This window comes from Lepus europaeus, chromosome 23 (genome assembly GCF_033115175.1).
Source record: "Lepus europaeus isolate LE1 chromosome 23, mLepTim1.pri, whole genome shotgun sequence".
Taxonomy (NCBI): Eukaryota; Metazoa; Chordata; class Mammalia; order Lagomorpha; family Leporidae; genus Lepus; species Lepus europaeus.
The window spans coordinates 18,264,138-18,282,555 of NC_084849.1; the positions used below are offsets into that span (position 1 = coordinate 18,264,138).

Consider the following 18,418-nt stretch of genomic DNA (forward strand, 5'->3'; position numbering starts at 1 on the left):
AACCAGCGGAGGCCCAGAGAGGCTGAGCAACGTGGAGAAGGACGTGCAGGACAGGACTCCCTGTCCAGTGCTCTTCTGGACCAACGCACTTTTGCCAACCCGAAGGGACACGCCGAGGGGGAAGGGAGCCCGAAAGCCAGGCCTCTCCCCAGCCCCTGGCTCCCCCCTCCTCGCTGCTACGCCCCCTGGGCAGCTCACCCCGGAACTCCTCGTCCGTGAGGCGCTTCTTGTGAGTCAGCAGGAAGGGGAGCAGCCCGTCCAGGTCGGCGGTGGAGCCCCGGGACACGATGTCGAAGAGGATGGGCCGGTTGAAGACTTTGAGGACAGGAGGCGGCTGGGGCGCGGGAGCTTTGGGGCTCTGTGGCTGCTTCCTGGAGGGGTCGGAAAGTGCGAAGATGCAGGGTGCATCCCCTGCCTGCCCAGCAGTCCCTGGCCTTGGGGATCCAGGGGTTAGAGGTGAGAAATAGCTGAAGCCCTGGAGAGGGACCAGACTGAAAGGCAAGGGATGGCTGGGAAGACCAAGGGATGCTTTATCCAAAAACTATAGGCAGGACCCACGCATGTTAGGCGGAGGCGATCAGCAAGAAACAGCCTGCTCACCCATCCACTCATCCATTCACTGTCCATCTACCCACCCACCCACCCATCCACCCACCCACCCATCCATCCATCTACCCACCATCCACCCTTTCACCCATCCACCCATCCATCCACCCACCTACCCACCCACCCACCCACCCACCCATCCACCCATCCATCCATCTACCCACCATCCACCCACCCACCCATCCACCCACCCACCCATCCATCCATCTACCCACCATCCATCTACCCACCCACCCACCCATCCACCCATCTACCCATCCATCCATCTACCCACCCACCCATCTACCCATCCATCCACCCACCCATCCACCCACCCACCCATCCATCCACCTACCCACCCACCCACCCATCCACCCATCCATCCATCTACCTACCCATCCATCCACCCACCCACCCATCCATCCACCCACCCATCCACCCACCCATCCATCCACCCATCCACCCACCCATCCATCCATCCACCCACCCATCCATCCACCCACCCATCCACCCATCCACCCATCCACCCACCCATCCATCCATCCACCCACCCACCCATCCATCCATCCACCCACCCATCCATCCACCCACCCATCCACCCATCCACCCATCCACCCACCCATCCATCCATCCACCCACCCACCCATCCATCCATCCACCCACCCATCCATCCACCCACCCATCCACCCATCCACCCATCCACCCACCCATCCATCCATCCACCCATCCACCCATCCATCCATCCACCCACCCACCCATCCATCCATCCACCCACCCACCCATCCATCCATCCACCCACCCATCCATCCACCCACCCATCCACCCATCCACCCATCCACCCACCCATCCATCCATCCACCCATCCACCCATCCATCCATCCACCCACCCACCCATCCATCCATCCACCCACCCATCCACCCACCCATCCATCCATCCACCCACCCACCCATCCATCCACCCACCCATCCACCCATCCATTCGTCCACTCATCCATCCATTTACCCTTGCATCATCCATCCACCCACTCATCTATTGGTCATCTACTGAGCACTAAGGCAGAGAGAGATGCAAAGAGACAAAAGCCATGAGAAAAAAAAGGAACAGTAGACTTAAAGATAAAGCATTTCATTCATTCATTTCATAACCCACTCAATGTATTCACTCAACAAACATTTGAGACACAGATACTTAGCCCAGTGCCCGCCATACAGTAAACACTCAATGAATGTTAGAAAGAAAGAATGTGGCTATGATTAATAAGCACCTACTCTGTGTCCTGTGCTTGTATGTGCCTGAAAGGACACTAACTACAGAAGCAGGTGGAAGAGAGGGCTGGGGGAGGGGATCAGACAGAAAGAAGAGACGTTGAGATGAGGAGGGCTTCAAGACACTCATTCGGTCATTCAACAAACATGAATTGGGCACCTGTTGTGTGCTGGGTTCTAGGAGAGAAGGCACTAGCCAAGGTGTCATATGGGAAGGAATCCTCTCTGTCCCATCCTCCCCTGGCCCAAGTGCCCAGCACATGGGGCCACAGGAAAGATTTGTTCCATGAATAAGAGGACTGAGTAAGGAAAAGATGGAGGCCGAGAGTCTGGGAGGAAGGAGAGAGGGAAGGACCTAAACTGAAGCCTGAGAGAGGAGGGCGGAGGCAGCCAGGAAGAGTGAGCCAGTGCAGGCTGTGGGGGCGGGGGGCATGGGGCTGCAAGGGGGGCCCAGGCCTGCGTCTAGCTGCTCCCAGCCCTTGTCCCTGTGAGAAGGGACATCCACACCCCCTCCTTCCCCTGCCAGGGCCCAAGCTTCCCATCTCAGAGCAGGCACCCAAGGGGGCACCGGGATGTGGGCGTTTGGCACCAATGGGTGACTAACAGGTGCTTCCTGCTCACCAGGGGCAGAGACTGGGGCGGTCTCTAATGAGGGCACCTGGCAGCCCCCACTTGACCTGCTCTTGAACTTCGAGCTCAGAGCCAACAAATAAAAAGAGCCCCCCCCCCCCGCCAGACTCCCTGTAGCAGCCCTGGAGGGTCTCTGAAGCCCCCTGATGTGCAGCCACATCCCCGCCCCCCGGCCCCAATCCTCCAGCGCCTCCAGATCCAACTGCCTGTGATGGGGGTGGGGGTGGGGCTAGAAGGACAGCTTGAGGGGCAGCAAAGGAAGACACTGCATCCACCAGCACCCAGTGAGCCCTCCTGCAGGTCCTGGGTTTGAGTCCCAGCTCTTCTCTCAACTCCAGCTCCCTGCCAAAGCACACCCTGGAAGGTAATGGTATCTGGGTCCCTGCCATCCATGTGGGAGACCTGGATGGAGTTCTGGGCTCTTGGCTCTGGCCTGGCCCAGCCCTGGCTATTGTAGGCATTTGGGAGAGTGAAGCAGTGGACAGAAGACCTTTCAAATAAATAAAAATAAACATTGTTTAGAAAAGGACTTTGAAGGAAATCCAGGAATAAAGAGGACAGCGCCCAGCCACGCAGGGCGTGAGATGGTGAACAGACGCCATTCAAGAGCAGACGAGCCGGGGTGAGTGGGCGGCCAGAAGAGGGCCAGGCAGGCTGCAGGTCCATCCGTGACACACAGAGCGGGGCCAGCAGGGGTTTTCAAAGCGCACTCGGGGGAAGGGGCAGCTTCCAAGTCGGGGTCAATCCAGGAAGGCAGGGCAGGACCTAGAAAGGGCCATACCCCACATTGGCTCGGCCAAGCAGACGGAAGGTAATGGAGCCTGTAAGTCCCACGCCCACCCCCAAATTTCCAAGAACACAGAGAAGTTTCTGGACTCCCTTAAAGACCAGGAAGGAGCGCTCAGCCCCACAAGGCACGGGGTCGGCAGGTCACAGACACCTGCGGGTGCCGAAGACCACCTGCACAGCAGTCAGAGGCCCTGGCGCCTGAGTCCGGGGCCGCAGGACGCAGTTCAGCAGAACCCGCTAGAGGAGGAGGTCCCATTCGTTCATCTGGGAGTTCCCAGGTCTGGCACAGAACGCATCGCAGGGGGCCATGCACTGGGACCCCACCTGGGCGGCTTCTCCCCACTCTCTGTCTTCACTTACAGCTGTGCCTTCTCCATGGGAGAGAAATGGTTGGTGCTCTCCCAGAGCCCCAGGAAAGCCACTGGGTGCCCAGGAATGGAGCTGATGCTTGGAGAAGACCCGGGTGGGGCAGCTGGACTGTCCACCAGCAGAAAGCAGATGGATGGGTGGAGGGATGGACAGATGGATGGATGGGTGGGTGGATGGGTGGATGGGTGGGTGGGTGGAGGGTTGGATGGGTGGATGGGTGGGTGGGTGGAAGGATAGATGTATGGATGTATGGATGGATGGATGAATGGGTGGGTGGATGGAGGGATGGATGGATGGATGGGTGGGTGGATGGATGGATGGGTGGATGAGTACATGGGTGGATGAGTAGGTGGGTGGAAGGATAGATGTATGTATGGATGGATGGAGGGATGGACGGATGGAGGGATGGGTGGATGGATGGGTGGATGGAGGGATGGATGGATGGATGGATGGATGGATGAATGGGTGGGTGGATGGGTGGGTGGATGGGTGGGTGAGTGGGTGGATGGGTGGATGGATGGGTGGATGAGTACGTGGGTGGAAGGATAGATGTATGGATGCACAGATGGAGGGATGGGTGGATGGAGGGATGGATGGGTGGATGAGTATGTGGGTGGATGAGTAGGTGGGTGGAAGGATAGATGTATGGATGGGTGAATGGATGAATGGATACATGGATGGATGGATGGATAGGCAAATGGATGAAAAGATGGATGAATGAATAGATGAGTCTGCTAATGAATGACTGAATGGACAAATAGGTGGACAAGGAGCTGACAAACTTGTAGTTAGATGAGAGGAAGGCAGGCAGGCAGGCAGGCTACCACTCAAGCACTGGAAATAAATGAATGAATTATGAATAGTTGGTTAGCTGAATACTAGGTGAGTATAAACAGCAGGCAGATTAGAGGATGGATGGATACTCGGATTAGTAAATGGTAGGTAGATTTACTTGTATGGGGGATGGCTGGACATGTAACAGATGGAAGTTTAACTAGGATATTTGAATAGTGGGTGTTGGATGGGTAAGTATATGTATAAATAAGTGCATTATAATTAACAAATGGAAAACTGGTTACATGAGTGTATGGGTGCACAAGTGACAGGTAAGGGGATAAATGGTAGGTGGATGAAAAAGTGCATGAATGAGTGAGTGAGGAGACAGATGGGTAAGTAGTTGTACAAATGAGTGAGATGAATGGATGGACAGAAGGGTAAGTGAGTGAACTGGCGGATGGAAGGTGGTTGGGTGCATGGATGGTTGGATAGAAGGATGGATGGGGGGGTTGGGGGAGAAGATGGAGGGGTGGGTGGGGTAGATGGATGGATGGGTGGAGGGAGGGTAGATGGGGGGTGGATGGTTGGGGTGGGTGGATGGATGGATGAGTGGAGGGAGGGTAGATGGGGGGTGGATAGTTGGGGTGGGTGGATGGTTGAGTGGATGGATGGATGGTTGGGTGGATGGACAGATGGATGGGTGGGTGGGCAGGTGGGCAGGCAGGAGGATGGATGGGTAGGGAGGTGGATGGTTGTGGGTGGGTGGATGGATGGATGGGTAGGTGGATGGAAGATGGGTGGGTGGGTGGGCAGGATGGGTGGATGGGTGAGGGGGTAGACGGATGGATTCAGTACAGAGGAAGAGCCCACCAGCCAGGCAGCCCCCAGTACTCACTCTACAACCTTCCTCCTCCACCGCTTGTTGTCACTGGGGTGGTGACGATAGGTGCCATAGTCAAACAGCGAGTCCATGGGTGCTTTCTTGGGCGCCGGCGCCACCGAGGACTCATACAGGGTGGACTCCAGCAGGTCGATGGGGTTGGGCACCCCCTTGCGGAAAGCACCCTGGAACTTCATGCGCAGGTTGGGCCGTGCGTCACCAGGACCAGCGGGGCGCCCGGCATCCGCGGGCAAGGGCGCAGGGGAGCCATCCTCCCCCTCGAACAGGTTGGCCAGCGAGGAGAGGGGGAAGGCCTCCCCACCAGCGGTGCCGCTTTCATCCCCGGGGGGCTCAGCCGCCTCCCCAGGCCCTGCCCGGGGGCTGTCGCTGGGATCTGCCATGCCAGCCCCAGAGCCGTCTGCACTCTTCAGCCTGCAGGGGAGTGAGAGAGGAGTTGGGCAGCGCTGGGCCAGTGGCAAGGGCTCCAGGAAGCCCCCTCCCACGTGGGAAAACAGCGCTGCTGCCAGCTGCTTCAAAGCCACCGTTGTAATGACAGGGGCCCGCGGAGGCCGCTCCCAGATGTGGTCAGCGGCCAGCCCCAGGCGGGAGGCGCCACAGGAGCCTCATTCAAGGACCTGGAAACTCGACTCTGCCTCGGGTGCAGCTCCAGCTACCCGCCTCCCGGCCCTGCCCGGCACCCGCCAGAGGAGCGAAAGCCTCCAAGGCCACACCAGGCCCTGCACCTCAAGCTGGGAGCCTGCTACTGACCACTCAAGGCCAGCGTCAGAGCCCTACAGCACAGGGTTCGAATCCAGGCCCCATCCAGTCTTAGCTACTGCGAGCGTGTGCGAGTCGGCATCTCCCCGTCCTGGTTTCTCATCTGAAAAATGGGGGCGTCCAGGCCTCGAGGAAGAAACAGTAGAGAACATGCACCCCAGCATCTGGGTGAGCACCTGCCCAGCACAGCCATTAGCTCCCCGCTCCCCACAGACACAGCAGGTGCTCAGCAGACATGGGCGGGTGACCGTGCGGGTGAGACCTCCCAGCACCAGCACCTTGACCCCCATCTCACAGAACAGGACACTGAGGCCCCGAGTGCACAAAATCCATTCCACCATGCTGCCCCCTCCCCTCCCTGTCTGTCTGGCTTACTCCCACCCTCCTCTGGGGAGCCCTCCCCCTTACCCCCCACCTTCTCCCTCAGGCTGCATGCCCCCAATGTCTGTAGGTTTTATTCCAGTCATTCGAGGCATAGAGAAATCCTACACTGTGAAGCACCAGGAGGCAAGGAATGCACCTGTCTTGTACATAAACCTTAAAGCCAAGTATCATTTGTTCCTCTTTCTTTCTTTCTTTCTTTCTTTCTTTCTTTCTTTCTTTCTTTCTTCCTTCCTTCCTTCCTTCCTTCCTTTCTTCCTTTCTTTTCTTTTCTTTTCTTTTCTTTTCTGACAGGCAGAGTTAGACAGTGAGAGAGAGAGACAGAGAGAAAGGTCTTCCTTCCGTTGGTTCACCCCCTAAATGGCCGCTTCAGCCGGCGCTGCGCGATCTGAAGCCAGGAGCCAGGTGCTTCCTCCTGGTCTCCCATGGGGTGCAGAGCCCAAGCACTTGGGCCATCCTCCACTGCACTCCTGGGCCACAGCAGAGAGCTGGACTGGAAGAGGGGCAACCGGGACAGAATCCGGCGCCCCGACCGGGACTAGAACCCGGGGTGCTGGCGCCGCAGGTGGAGGATTAGCCTAGTGAGCCACGGCACCAGCCATTTGTTCCTATTTCAAGATGAGAAAACTGTGGCTTCAAACGGGCAGCCACGCAGATGTAGGGGAAGAGGTCTCTGGCTTCCAGGCCCTGCACCACACCTGCAGCCTCTCCCCTAAGGGACCCCAGCTTGGTCAGCATCTCAGATTTCTAGGGAGCCCTCAAATAGGAGGAGGGGGCCAGCCACCTCCACTCACTGGCGCTGTGTGGCCGTGGGCAATCGCACGGCGGGAACACCAAGCGCTCCCCAAGAAAGCAGTCAGGGAATAAGCCGCCACTCTGGGGGTCCTGCAGCTTCGTCTGGGCCAAGTTCAGGCCTGGGCGTGTCACCCGTGCAGGCTCACCCAGTCGTCACGGTGACTCCAGACCAGGGACACCAGGCACCGTCCAGGGACATGTTCGGTTGTCACCACTGCACGGGGGTCAGGGCCAGGAGGACACCACGAAACAGAGCGCAGGACAGCCCGCACCACAAAGAATGATCCAGCCAAACCATCAGCTGTGCAAAGGTTGAGAAACCCTGCCCTGGAGGTAGCAGCTGCTACGATCCCCATTTTACAGATGCAGAAACTGAGGCTCAGCGAGGTTAGGTGACTTGCCCAGGGCCTCCCAGCAGGCTAGCGACAGAGGCAGAATTCCGATTCAGGTATGTGCTGCAGAGTCCTGGCTGCCGGAACCCCTCAGGTTCCCAGGCATGACTGGGGGCCACGAACCACCCCGAGCTCTTCCAGGGTCTCATCCAAGCTTCACAAGTGCCCCCTGGGAGGGGAGGGTCATGGGTGCCAAGTGGGGGCAATGATGGCTTCTACCTTGGAGGGCTTCAGGGAGGCGGGCAGATCAGGGGTCTGTGGCCCCTACTAAACACGTGGTGGACGTTGGTTCTTGTATTTGCTCTTCACCATCACCATCACCATCATCATCGCAACCACATGGCCCCATTTCCCTGTCCTCTGCCTGCCGCCCCCACACAGCCTGGGATTGCAGAGCTCACTTTTTTTTTTTTTTTTTTGGCCAGGCAGAGTGGACAGTGAGAGAGAGAGAGAGAGAGACAGAGAGAAAGGTCTTCCTTTTTGCCGCTGGTTCACCCTCCAATGGCCACTGCAGCCGGCGCATCTCGCTGATCCAAAGCCAGGAGCCAGGTGCTTCTCCTGGTCTCCCAAGCGGGTGCAAGGCCCAAGCACTTGGGCCATCCTCCACTGCCTTCCCGGGCCACAGCAGAGAGCTGGCCTGGAAGAGGGGCAGCCGGGATAGAATCCGGCGCCCCAACCGGGACTAGAACCCGGGGTGCCAGCGCTGCAAGGCAGAGGATTAGCCTGTTGAGCCACGGCGCCGGCCACAGCCCACCTTAAAATCCACCCACGGCGCCCCTCCCAGCCACCTGTGCACTGAATTCCCAGGAACCAGGTGAGCAAAGCTAGGCGATTGCTCCCATTGTACAGCCGAGTAAACTGAGCTCTGAGCGGCTCTCTGGGGAGTAAATGGCCTTGAAGGCGACCCCTGGACTTCTAGCCATGGACTCCTTCCCCCCACACCACCCAGGAGCGTGCACACCCCAGTGTGAGTGCAACTACACACTCTAACGTGTGCAGACACGCACGCACGCACACACGGCCTTGCTGCGCTGTGGCAGTGCCCTCCCCAGAGACTGCCCTGTCCCCTGTGGTTGGGGAAGAGCTCAGTCCCTGTTCTCGTTTGCCCTGAAGGCTGTGATTACACATTCCTAACCCGTGCCAGCCTCGGGAGAGAGGGCGGCGGGCGCAGGCGCGGAGCCGGCCTGAGGCCGCCTGTGGCTCCGCGTGGCTCCTGTGTGTGTGAAGGCCGTGTTTATTCGTGTCTTTCTCCGTGTGTGTGTGCACATGTGTGTGCATGGGGCCATGGTGAGCCGGACTCCCAGGGAGGCCTTGTGTGCCAGGCTGGCCTCTGGACACCGCTCTCCAGAACCCCATGCAGGCGGCAGCACCCTGCTGCCTGCGGTGCCCGCCTGGGGTACAGCTCAGAAGTGTGAGCTTTGCACACACAAGTGTCACAGCAGCGTGTCCGGGCCGTGGTGGCCTTGGAGCATTTGCGTTTCAAGCCTCTAAGCTCCTTGTTTGGATACAAGCACCTGGTTGGTGGGGGGGGGGGGGGTAGGTCACAGCAAGGGGGCCTGGGGGAGGGGGAGGTCACAGCAGGGGAGGCCTGGGGGAGGGGAGGTCACAGCAGGGTGGGCTCAGGCCCCAAGGAGCAGGATCGGAAACCATCCTCCTCCTCATTCGGTCAGGGAAAAGTTTATTGAGCATCTACTGCGCGCCGGCCTCCGTGCAAGGAACGAGGGACACAGGTGGGAGGCAGAGGATAAAAATCCCTCCTGGGGCTGACCTTGTGGCGGGGAAATAGAACAAAGAAAGTGAGATGCAGAGTCATGTCCCGTGGTGCGGGAGCCGCACAGACCAGAGGGGCTCAGTGCAGGGCGGGGGTTGCCGAGTGAAGGGGCATGGGGGTCCCCGAGCCTGGGGATGAGGTCCAGGGTCCCCGAGGGTCACTGTCTGCCCCAGACTTCCTGGGAACCTGGCTGAACCTCTGCTCTGAAAGCCAGCGGGCCATGCCAGGGTGTGCGTTTTGTCCTGTACACGGGCTGGAGCGGGGGGTGGGGGGGGTGGGGGAGGGAGGGCAGCTCCCCGGCGCCACTGCTCGTTAGCAGGGTGAGCTCGAGCAAGTTCCTCCGCCTCTCTGAGCCTCATACCCCCGGAGGGGATCTTCGTGGGGTCCAGGCGCCTGGCACCGCGTCAGTGCTCCCTGAACAGCCAGCTGCGCTCCCTGGCCACTCCGATTCCACAGAGGCCGGGAGTCTCCCGCTGGCTTGCGCTGGCTTACCCTGGCTCTGCTTGTGGAGGGCAGCGAGAGAGCCACCGTCATCGTCACCCGCCGCTCCGCCTGAGCTCATGGAAACCGGGACACGCATTTCTCAAATCCCATCCTCCTGATTCCGTGACCGTGACCGAGGAAAGCTGCTTAAGTCTGGGGCAAGTCTGGGCGGGCAGGGCCGCCCCACCCCGGCCTGGGGCGAGGGTTCCAGGGAGCCGTTTTTCTCGCTCCCTCCCTTTGGGGATCAATTCAGCCCTACAGGCATCTATTGGGCGCCACAGGTTTGCAGGGCATCAGGGAGACACAGAGGAGAACCTCTGAGAACCCGCAGCCCAGGAGGGAAGGCAGATGGCTCGCCCCGCTCCATGTCTTTGTGGGCCTGTTCCCTCCACCTGGCACGCTGTCCCTTCAGTGCCCGGCTGCTACTCGCTCTGCGGCTCCCAGTTTACCCGACGCCCGCCGCCCGGTCCAAACCGGTCCTCCGCGCTCGGAGAACAACCTGTGCCTCCCTGCTCTCAGGATGGAACGCGGGCAGTGACTCACACAGCGTTCTGCCGGGGTTCTGCTCCGGGAGCTAGGGGCTACGGCGCGTCCGCGGTGCCCCCAGGGGTTAGCATCGCGCCCCACCAGGATGGGGCGTGGGCATGTGTTTGCTTTTGGAGACTGTAAGACCAGGGACCTCTGAGATGGCGCACAGGCGCCGCCCCCCCCCCCCCCCCCCCCCCGTCTCAGTCGCAGAAGATGAGGCTGCGGAGCGGGAGCCTGGGGTGGGGGGGCTGGGGGAAGCGAGGCGGCAGTGGGGGGTGGCGAGGTGGGCAGGGCAGGGCCACTTCCTCTTTCGCCCACCCCGTGGTGCCCATACTTCCTCACATGCCCTCTGATAAGCACACCTTGGAGCACCTGCGATGCCAGATGAGGCTTAGAGGGAGCTGGGGGTGGGGCCAGAGAGACAGCACCAGAGGTGTCCAACCCCTCCCCGCCCAGGGTGAGGAGACTGAGCCTGGCGCTGTCCCACTCGGGGCCCCACAACCTGGCAGCTTGACAGGCACTCTCCAAGGACCAAGGGGCTCTGGAAGGGCGGGGTGGAAGAAGGGAGGGGCTTGAGGAGGAGGGCGAGACAAGGGGGAGCCAGCACAGTCTCTGGTCTTTCTGTGCCTCAGTTTCCCCACCCATCAAGGGGCGACGATGGTAGCGCCTGTCCCAGGATGGCTGTCTTGAGAGTGGACTGAGATAAGAGGAGAAGCACAGAGCCCTGTGCCCCACATGGAGCGCGCGCTGGGGGCAAGAGCACGGGACAGGACAGCTGCCGCCAGCATGGCGGACATCGGCGCCTTGTTAGTGCCGGTGGGGGGGCGGGGGGGCGCCCCACAGGCTGGAGCAGGTGTGACCGCTCCAAAGAACAGGGCTGCTGCACCCAGAGCCTGGGCGTGGGACTCTGGCAGTCGCCGCTGGGAGCAGCCGGCTGGGAGCTCGGCTCCTTGGCCCGGCGGAACCTGCCGCCTGCCAGGCTGCCCGCGGCTCGCAGGGGCATCACGCCACGCCGGGCACACTCCCCAGCCGCCTGTGTTTACCTAGCGGGTCTCGGCCCAGCCGCTTCCTGCTCTCAGCACACTGGCCGCCTGTCCCGGGCACACAGAGCTCCAGTGTCCTGCCCGGTGCCCCCCACCCAGGAGGCCGCCCCCCCTCCACACTCACAGGGCCTGGGTGGGGCAGGTCTGGGGTGACTCACCGGGCCCTGCGGAGGGCAGGGTCAGCGGCGAGCCCTGGGCTGGGGGCACGGGGCGATGCATGCAAACACCCGCCCCGGCTGTCACAGAGACCCCTTCATTCCCAAGCCCCCTGCCCCGGGGTGGAAGCTACTGGGAGGCAGTGTGGCCTCGCGGCTCAGGGCACTGTGCCACGCACACGGCAGGCTGCACCTCCTAGGAGTCCACTGACTCCCTGGGCATAGGCGCTGGCGGATTCACTGTGGCCAGGGGTGGGGGAGGGGAGGGCTGGCGACGGCTCCCAGGTATGAGGCTCCTTTTGGGAGGTGATGAGACGATGCTGGAACCAGTGATGGCGTCTGTCTGTATCAATCGGATCCACTAACGAGCCACGGGGCGTACACTTGGAAAGGCTGAGTTGGGTGCTGTATGAATTACAGTGCGCACGGCCCTGCCTGGCTCGTGACCTCAGACACGCCGCTTCCCTCCTTGGGCCTCAGTTTGCTCGTGGCACAGGAGGATTAAACACACACCCAGGGTTTAGCCCAGGCTCTCGGGCATGGCAGGAGCTCCAGGACGTGAAGACCCCGCCCCAGTCCACCTGGCCACACCCAGCCCCAGGCTCCACCTCAGCCCTGCCAGGAGAGAGACGCCATCTGGCCCCAGGCGGAAGCCAGGGGCCCTCATCATACCCTCAGAACCTCTTCCTCCCCGGCCCAGCCATGGAGAAACCCACCCAGGGAGGGCTGGGAGCGTTGCCCGAACTCTTCTATTCCTCGCCTGCCCCTCGCTGGCTGTGTGGCCTGAGCAAGTCCCTTGGCTCCCTCTGGGCCTCAGTTTCTGTATCTGTACAATGGAGGTGACAATGACCACCCCAGGGCGGGCTCGTGGCTCTGCAGCGACCTTGCCCTTGGATACGGTTTCACGGCACTTTATTTCCACTGGAGAGACTGAGCCCCAACAGGACGAGGCACCCACCCAGCCCCGCACACGGCCCTCCCACCCATCTCCAGGGGCAAAAGCCCTGGGGATGGCCAACAGGAGGAGAGAGGAGGGGCAGGCGGCAGGAGCAGTGAGAAAGCATCGAGAGATCTTCTCTCTGCCCCAGCCTGCCTCGCATTCCCGCTGATGCCAATGATACCAACGCTGGCCGCTGATGCGGCGCTCAAGGCCTGGATCGGTGGCCAAGGCTCATGGCTGAATCCCCCATCACCTGGGGCCGACCCTCATTGGTGCTCAGCACGTGGCACCTCTGTTCTCAACCACACCATGGCTCTCCCAGGTAAAAATTACTGTCCCCAGGCTGGCGCGGCGGCTCACTAGGCTAATCTTCCGCCTGTGGCGCCGGCACCCTGGGTTCTAGTCCCGGTTGGGGCGCCAGATTCTGTCCCGGTTGCTCCTCTTCCAAGCAGCTCTATGCTGTGGCCCGGGAGTGCAGTGGAGGATGGCCCAAGTGCTTGGGCCCTGCACCCGCATGGGAGATCAGGAAGAAGCATCTGGCTCCTGCTTCGGATCGGCGCAGCTCCGGCCGTAGTGGCCATTTGGGGGGGGTGAACCAACGGAACGAAGACCTTTCTCTCTCTCTCTCACTGTCTAACTCTGCCTGTCAAAAAAAAATTACTGTCTCCAGACAGACAAAGTCCTGGGAGAAAGGAGGCAGGCGCTGAGGTTTATCCAATACCTGAGCAATGCTCACTCCCATGTCTTGTCAGAGGCAGGGGTTAGTGTGATTCCCATATCATGGATGAGCAAACCGAGGCTCCGAAAGACCAAAAGGCCCAGCTGGGGTCACAGCTCAATGGGAACAGAATGTGGCTAGGATCCCAAACAACTGCTTTAAAATCCATTGGCGGGGCTGGTGCTGTGGCGTAGCAGGGTAAAGCCGCCACTTGCAGAGCCGGCATCCCATATGGGTACCGGTTCTGATCCAGCTCCCTGCAAATACACTGAGAAAGCAGCAGAAGATGGCCCAAGAGCTTGGGCCCCTGCACTTGTGTGGGAGACCCGGAAGAAGCTCCTGGCTCCCGGCTTTGGATCGGCGCAGCTCCAGCAGGGATCTAGGTAACAGTGATCCAGGTAACAGGTGTGCATTTGTAGGGAGCTGGATCAGAAGCAGAGCAGGACCCCAAGCCTGGGCACTCCAGTGTGGGATGTGGATCCAAACTGCTGTGCCAAATGCTCACCCGTGATCTCCTTGTTTGCAAAGCAGAAAAAGAAAAACAGAGAGAGAAAGAGAGAGAGAGAGAGAGAGAGAGACATCTGCTGGTTCACGCCCCAGATGCCTGCAACAGCTGAGGCTGGGCCGGGCCAAAGCCAGGAGCTGGGAGCTCCATGTGAGTCTCCCACATGGGTGCAGGGGCCCAAGCACTTGAGCCTCACCACTGCCTCCCAGGCTCTGCATTAGCAGGAACTGGAGGTGGGAGTCCAAGCCCGGCTCTCTGATGAGGGACACAGGCGTGAAGACTGATGGCCTGCCCCGCCACCTCCCACTTCTTCCTCCTGCCCCACTCCGCTCTCCTGGCCGTGCCATCACAAGCGAGGGTGACACTGCCTCGGCACCCCTGCGGGGTCCCTGCACAACCACACTCAGGGATGCGCCTGCGCGCGCAGCTCCTCTGCACCTCCCGCAAGCCCAGGAGACGCGACTCCGCAAGCCCATGAAATCCACGTTCAATAGCCACAGCTGTGAACCAGGGCGCCGCTCTTACTATTAAACAGATAATTAGGCCCCGAAGACAAGCAGGAAACTGATCCCTCTCCCCTTATCCTGGGATCCGTGCTTGGAACCCGGGGTTATCTCTAAGATTGTGTTTATTTGAAAGGCAGAGACACAGAGAGAAAGACAGGAAGAAAGACAGCGCTTCCATCCACTGGTTCACTCCCCGAATGCTTGCCGTGGCCAGGCTAAAGCTCGGAGCTGGAAACTCCTTGCAGGTCTCCCTCGTTGGGGGCAGGGACCCAGGGACTTGAGCCATCACCTGCTGCCTCCCGGGGTCTGCACTGGCAGGAAGCTGGGGGTCAGGACCTCCTGCTAAGTGTTAAATCCAGGTCCTCTGAGGTTGGACACAAAGTGTCGTAACCAACATCCTAACTGCAAGGCTAAATGATCTCCCCTAAACTTACCCGATTGATTGATTGATTGATTGGATCGAAAGGCAGAATGTCAGACAGACAGGGAGAAACAGAGACCCAGGTCTTCCATCCTCTGGTTCACTCCCCAAGTGCCCACAACAGCCAGGGCTGGGCCAGGCTCAAGCCAGGAGCCAGGAGCCCCCTCTGGGTCTCCCATGTGGGTGGCAGGGGCCCAAGGACCTGGGCCATCATCCACTGCCTCCCAGGCGCATTAGCAGGGAGCTGGAGTGAAAGCTGACTCGGTCCCAGGCACCCTGCTGTGGGATCCAGGCGTCCACGACACCTGCTCCCACTAATCTATCTTTTAATTCTTGAAATTGTTGAAGTTCCCTAGAATTTGCTGAATGAAGGAACGTGTGAATGAATTCAGATAAAAAGCCAAAGACAAGCTTAGTCACTTTACCTAAGATGGACGAGTTGCAAAAGCCGAATCTCCGCCCAAGTAACTAGCGAGCTAGCTTCCTCCCTCCCGTCCTTGAACTTCCTGAACACCTACTATGTGCACCTCTTCTCTGACTTACAAGATCAACACTCCTGTAAGGGTGACCACTGTCAGAGTCCATTTCACAGATGAGGAAAACTGAGGCTAGGTGAGGCCAGGACACTCACCGAAGCAAGAGCCCGCCTCCCTCCCTCCTCCCTCCCTCCCCTTACCTCCAGGGACTCCCTGCCACATCTGTGTGCCAAGTGGAGTGGAGAGAGCAGCGCACCAGGCTGGCGGGTCCCTGCCTGAGGTCGGTCGGCCACATGCCCACCATCCGCCTCCTCACCTGCCTGGGTCTCCCCAGAGTCCCTGGGGCCACCGCCACCCACAAATACACACACACACACACATGCACATACAAGCACACACCCACAGGCGCACGCCTATGCACAAGTGCACACACACACAAGCACACCCACACAAAGCGGGAGCTGTCTCGAAGGTGGTCGGGCCCCACCCTGCCCAGGGTGGCGGGTGGGGCGCAGGCCACTCCACCCTGTGGCACAAACTGGGGCGACTGAGCGGCTCTTTGTGTGGGAGCAGGCGGGGCGGGTGGGCGGCAGGAAGAGCCTTACTCACTCTCAAACACAAATAAGAGCAGCCCCTCCGCGCCGGCCGCCTGTCTGCCCAACCGCCCGGCGCCCCGCCTCCTCCTGCGCCTTTTCCAACGCCCTGACTTCATGCGGAGCAGAGCTGCCAGGGCTTCCTGTGGCCTGGCCTGCTCTCCTGTGACCTCCCTCACCAAGGAGGAAGCAGGCGCAGGCGGCCGGGAAGGGGCTGGGGCGGCAAGGAAGTCGTGGTCACGGTGAGAGCGAGGGCTCCTCTCCCTTCGTCATTCCTGCCGGGCCAGGGTGCCGGCGCAGGGGACCCAAGGACAGCCAAGGCCAGGACGGGAGTGGCCGCCACAATAGCCCAAAGCCTCCTCCAGCGGGCGACGCTCTGACCTCCAGCCATCCCCAGTGGCAGCTCCAGGAACAGAGAGGTTGAGCCACCTTCTGAGGTCACACAGCAGCAGGCGGCAGAGCTGGGAGGTGAACTGAGGGGGGCTCAAGGTGGCTTTTTGGGCAGGAAGCTGAGCCAGACACTGGGCTTTTCAGGGACCCTAGGACACCTCAGTCACTCTGGCTTCCAGGTCCAGCCCTGGGTAAACTCCTTCCCACTCTGAGTCGCAGCTTCTGTGGCTGTAAAATGAGACCAAGCCGTCCTGCCCCTGCCACCTGCTTAGGGGAGGGGCTGCGACAGCGTGAGATGGAACACAGGGCAGCAGACGTCACCACCACCCCACGAGGCCAGCGCCACCATCGTCCCCACTGAACAGATGAACACACGGAGGCAACAGGAGGAAGGCAGCTGCCCGGGAGCTGGGCTCTGACCCCGCACGGTCGGGCCCCAGCTCTGGCTTCTCAGCAACCAACCAGGCAAGCGGGAAACGTGGACGGCTCCTGGCGCTCGGTCAAGGCCCATAAAGATTTCGTGGCTGAAGAAGAATCAGCCTGGTGCAAGTCTGGTTTTTGCCCCACTGCTACTTTCCATCCGCCTCGCTCAGGGGATGCCGTAGGGGTGATGGGGGCTGGCGGACACCGCGCCCTGGAATAGCAGACGGGGAACCGACAGCCCCATTTGACAGATGGGGAAACCGAGGCCCGGAGAGGCCAGGTGACTTCCCCAAGTGGGCCCGGTCCTGTCTTAACGCCAACATCCGTGACCTTGAGCTCCTCCAGGAGGTCGCAGACAAACAGGGACACACCACCCTGGAGGCGAAGGGCACTGCTTTTGGAACCAGACACACAGGACTGAGATCCCAGTTCCCATCCCAGCGGAGAGACCTCGTGCAAGCAACTTCCTCCCCCAGGCCTCAGTTCTCCGTCTGAAAAATGGGTACAGCAACTGTTTTGTATCCAAATGTCCTGGGAGAGCGTGGCATACAGTCAGTGCCCAAGAAACGCTCGCCACCATTAGAACTGCTGGTGCAGCCCTGGCCTGGCTAAAGCCACAGAACCTTGTACCCAGAGTTCAGAGCAGCGGCTGCAGGGCCTGGGGCCGCAAGTATCTCGAGAGATCTGAATTAATCTTTAACAGGGGAATTCTGCAGCAAATCACTGATGCGCGGCACAGCCTAGGGCCGGCTGGGGTGAAATGAACATTCTCCCAGCTCCCCAGACCCCACTGCTACAAGAGGGGGGGCCGTCCCCTGGCTGCCTATCATTCAGATTGGAGAAACTGAGGCAGCCAGCAGGGTCGAGAGACGGCAACTCCGTGCAGGCCGAATGTCCCTGGGCACAGCAAAGGAACACAAGGGACCCAGACCCCTTCAAAAACATTTGTTCAGGCAGCAACCACGATCAGCCGCAATCAGTGTGGTAGCAGTTTACTGAACACCTACTACGCGCCGGGCACAGGGAGGCTACCTTGTGTGCGTCTCTCTCCCTCCTCTGCCTTCTCCCGGCTGCCGCTCTCCACTCGGCACCCTGGGGCTTGGACGGCTGCCCCAGCCAGGGGGCCAGCCGCCTCTCTGGCGTGCTCCCATCTTTCCCACGTCACTGCCAGAGGGAACTTTCGAGACCACACGAACTACCCTGTCCCTCCCAGCCTGGACTTGCAGGGCGTCTGGGTCAGCCTCGGCCCCTGCCTGTCGGATCCCACGCTGCAGACAAAGCCCAGGCTGGCCCACCAGGTGACAGGTGACAGTCATGTCTCGGCTTGTGCCGTCCCCTTTACCTGAATGCCCTTTCCTCCACATTTCCCCGCAGAGGTGCGGTGCAAACACCTCCCGCATCACTCTGGGTCTGCTCGGCGCTCCTGCCCCACCGTTCTCCACCCCTTCCAGCCCCGTGCCCCTTCATTCAACACAGCACAACATGACTTCCACCGGTGCACACCTGGCCAAGTGCCCACTGTGGGGGGGGGCAGCAGGATGCGGGGGCGGCGGCATCCGGGCATTGGGGAGCTTGAGCCCCCACCCCTCGGGCTCCAGCCAGGCAGGGGTCCCAGGCAGCCTCACTCTGCTGAACTCCCGCCTGCCACGTGCCGTTCATGCTGGATCTGCCGACCCGGGGTGGGGAAGAAGGGGTTCCCGGCCCGGCCCCTTCTCACTCTCCGCGGTCCCCAAGTTATGCCCTGCCCTTGCCCGCTGGGGCACAGTGGCAGAGTTTGAGTCCTGGCCGGGTCCTTGGCGCCCCCTCCCCTCCCCAACAAGGTTTG

At 60.5% G+C, this 18,418-nt stretch overlaps 1 protein-coding gene across 1 annotated transcript in view; it reads right to left on the reverse strand.

The window, feature by feature from the left end:
• TRPV4 (transient receptor potential cation channel subfamily V member 4) overlaps window positions 1-18,418 on the reverse strand; it is a 38,298-nt gene that overhangs the window by 18,919 nt on the left and 961 nt on the right. Inside the window, 2 exon segments of the mRNA XM_062181965.1 lie at window positions 199-371; window positions 5,312-5,728. Of these exon segments, the coding sequence (XP_062037949.1) occupies window positions 199-371; window positions 5,312-5,697 (559 nt within the window). The 5' untranslated portion in view covers window positions 5,698-5,728.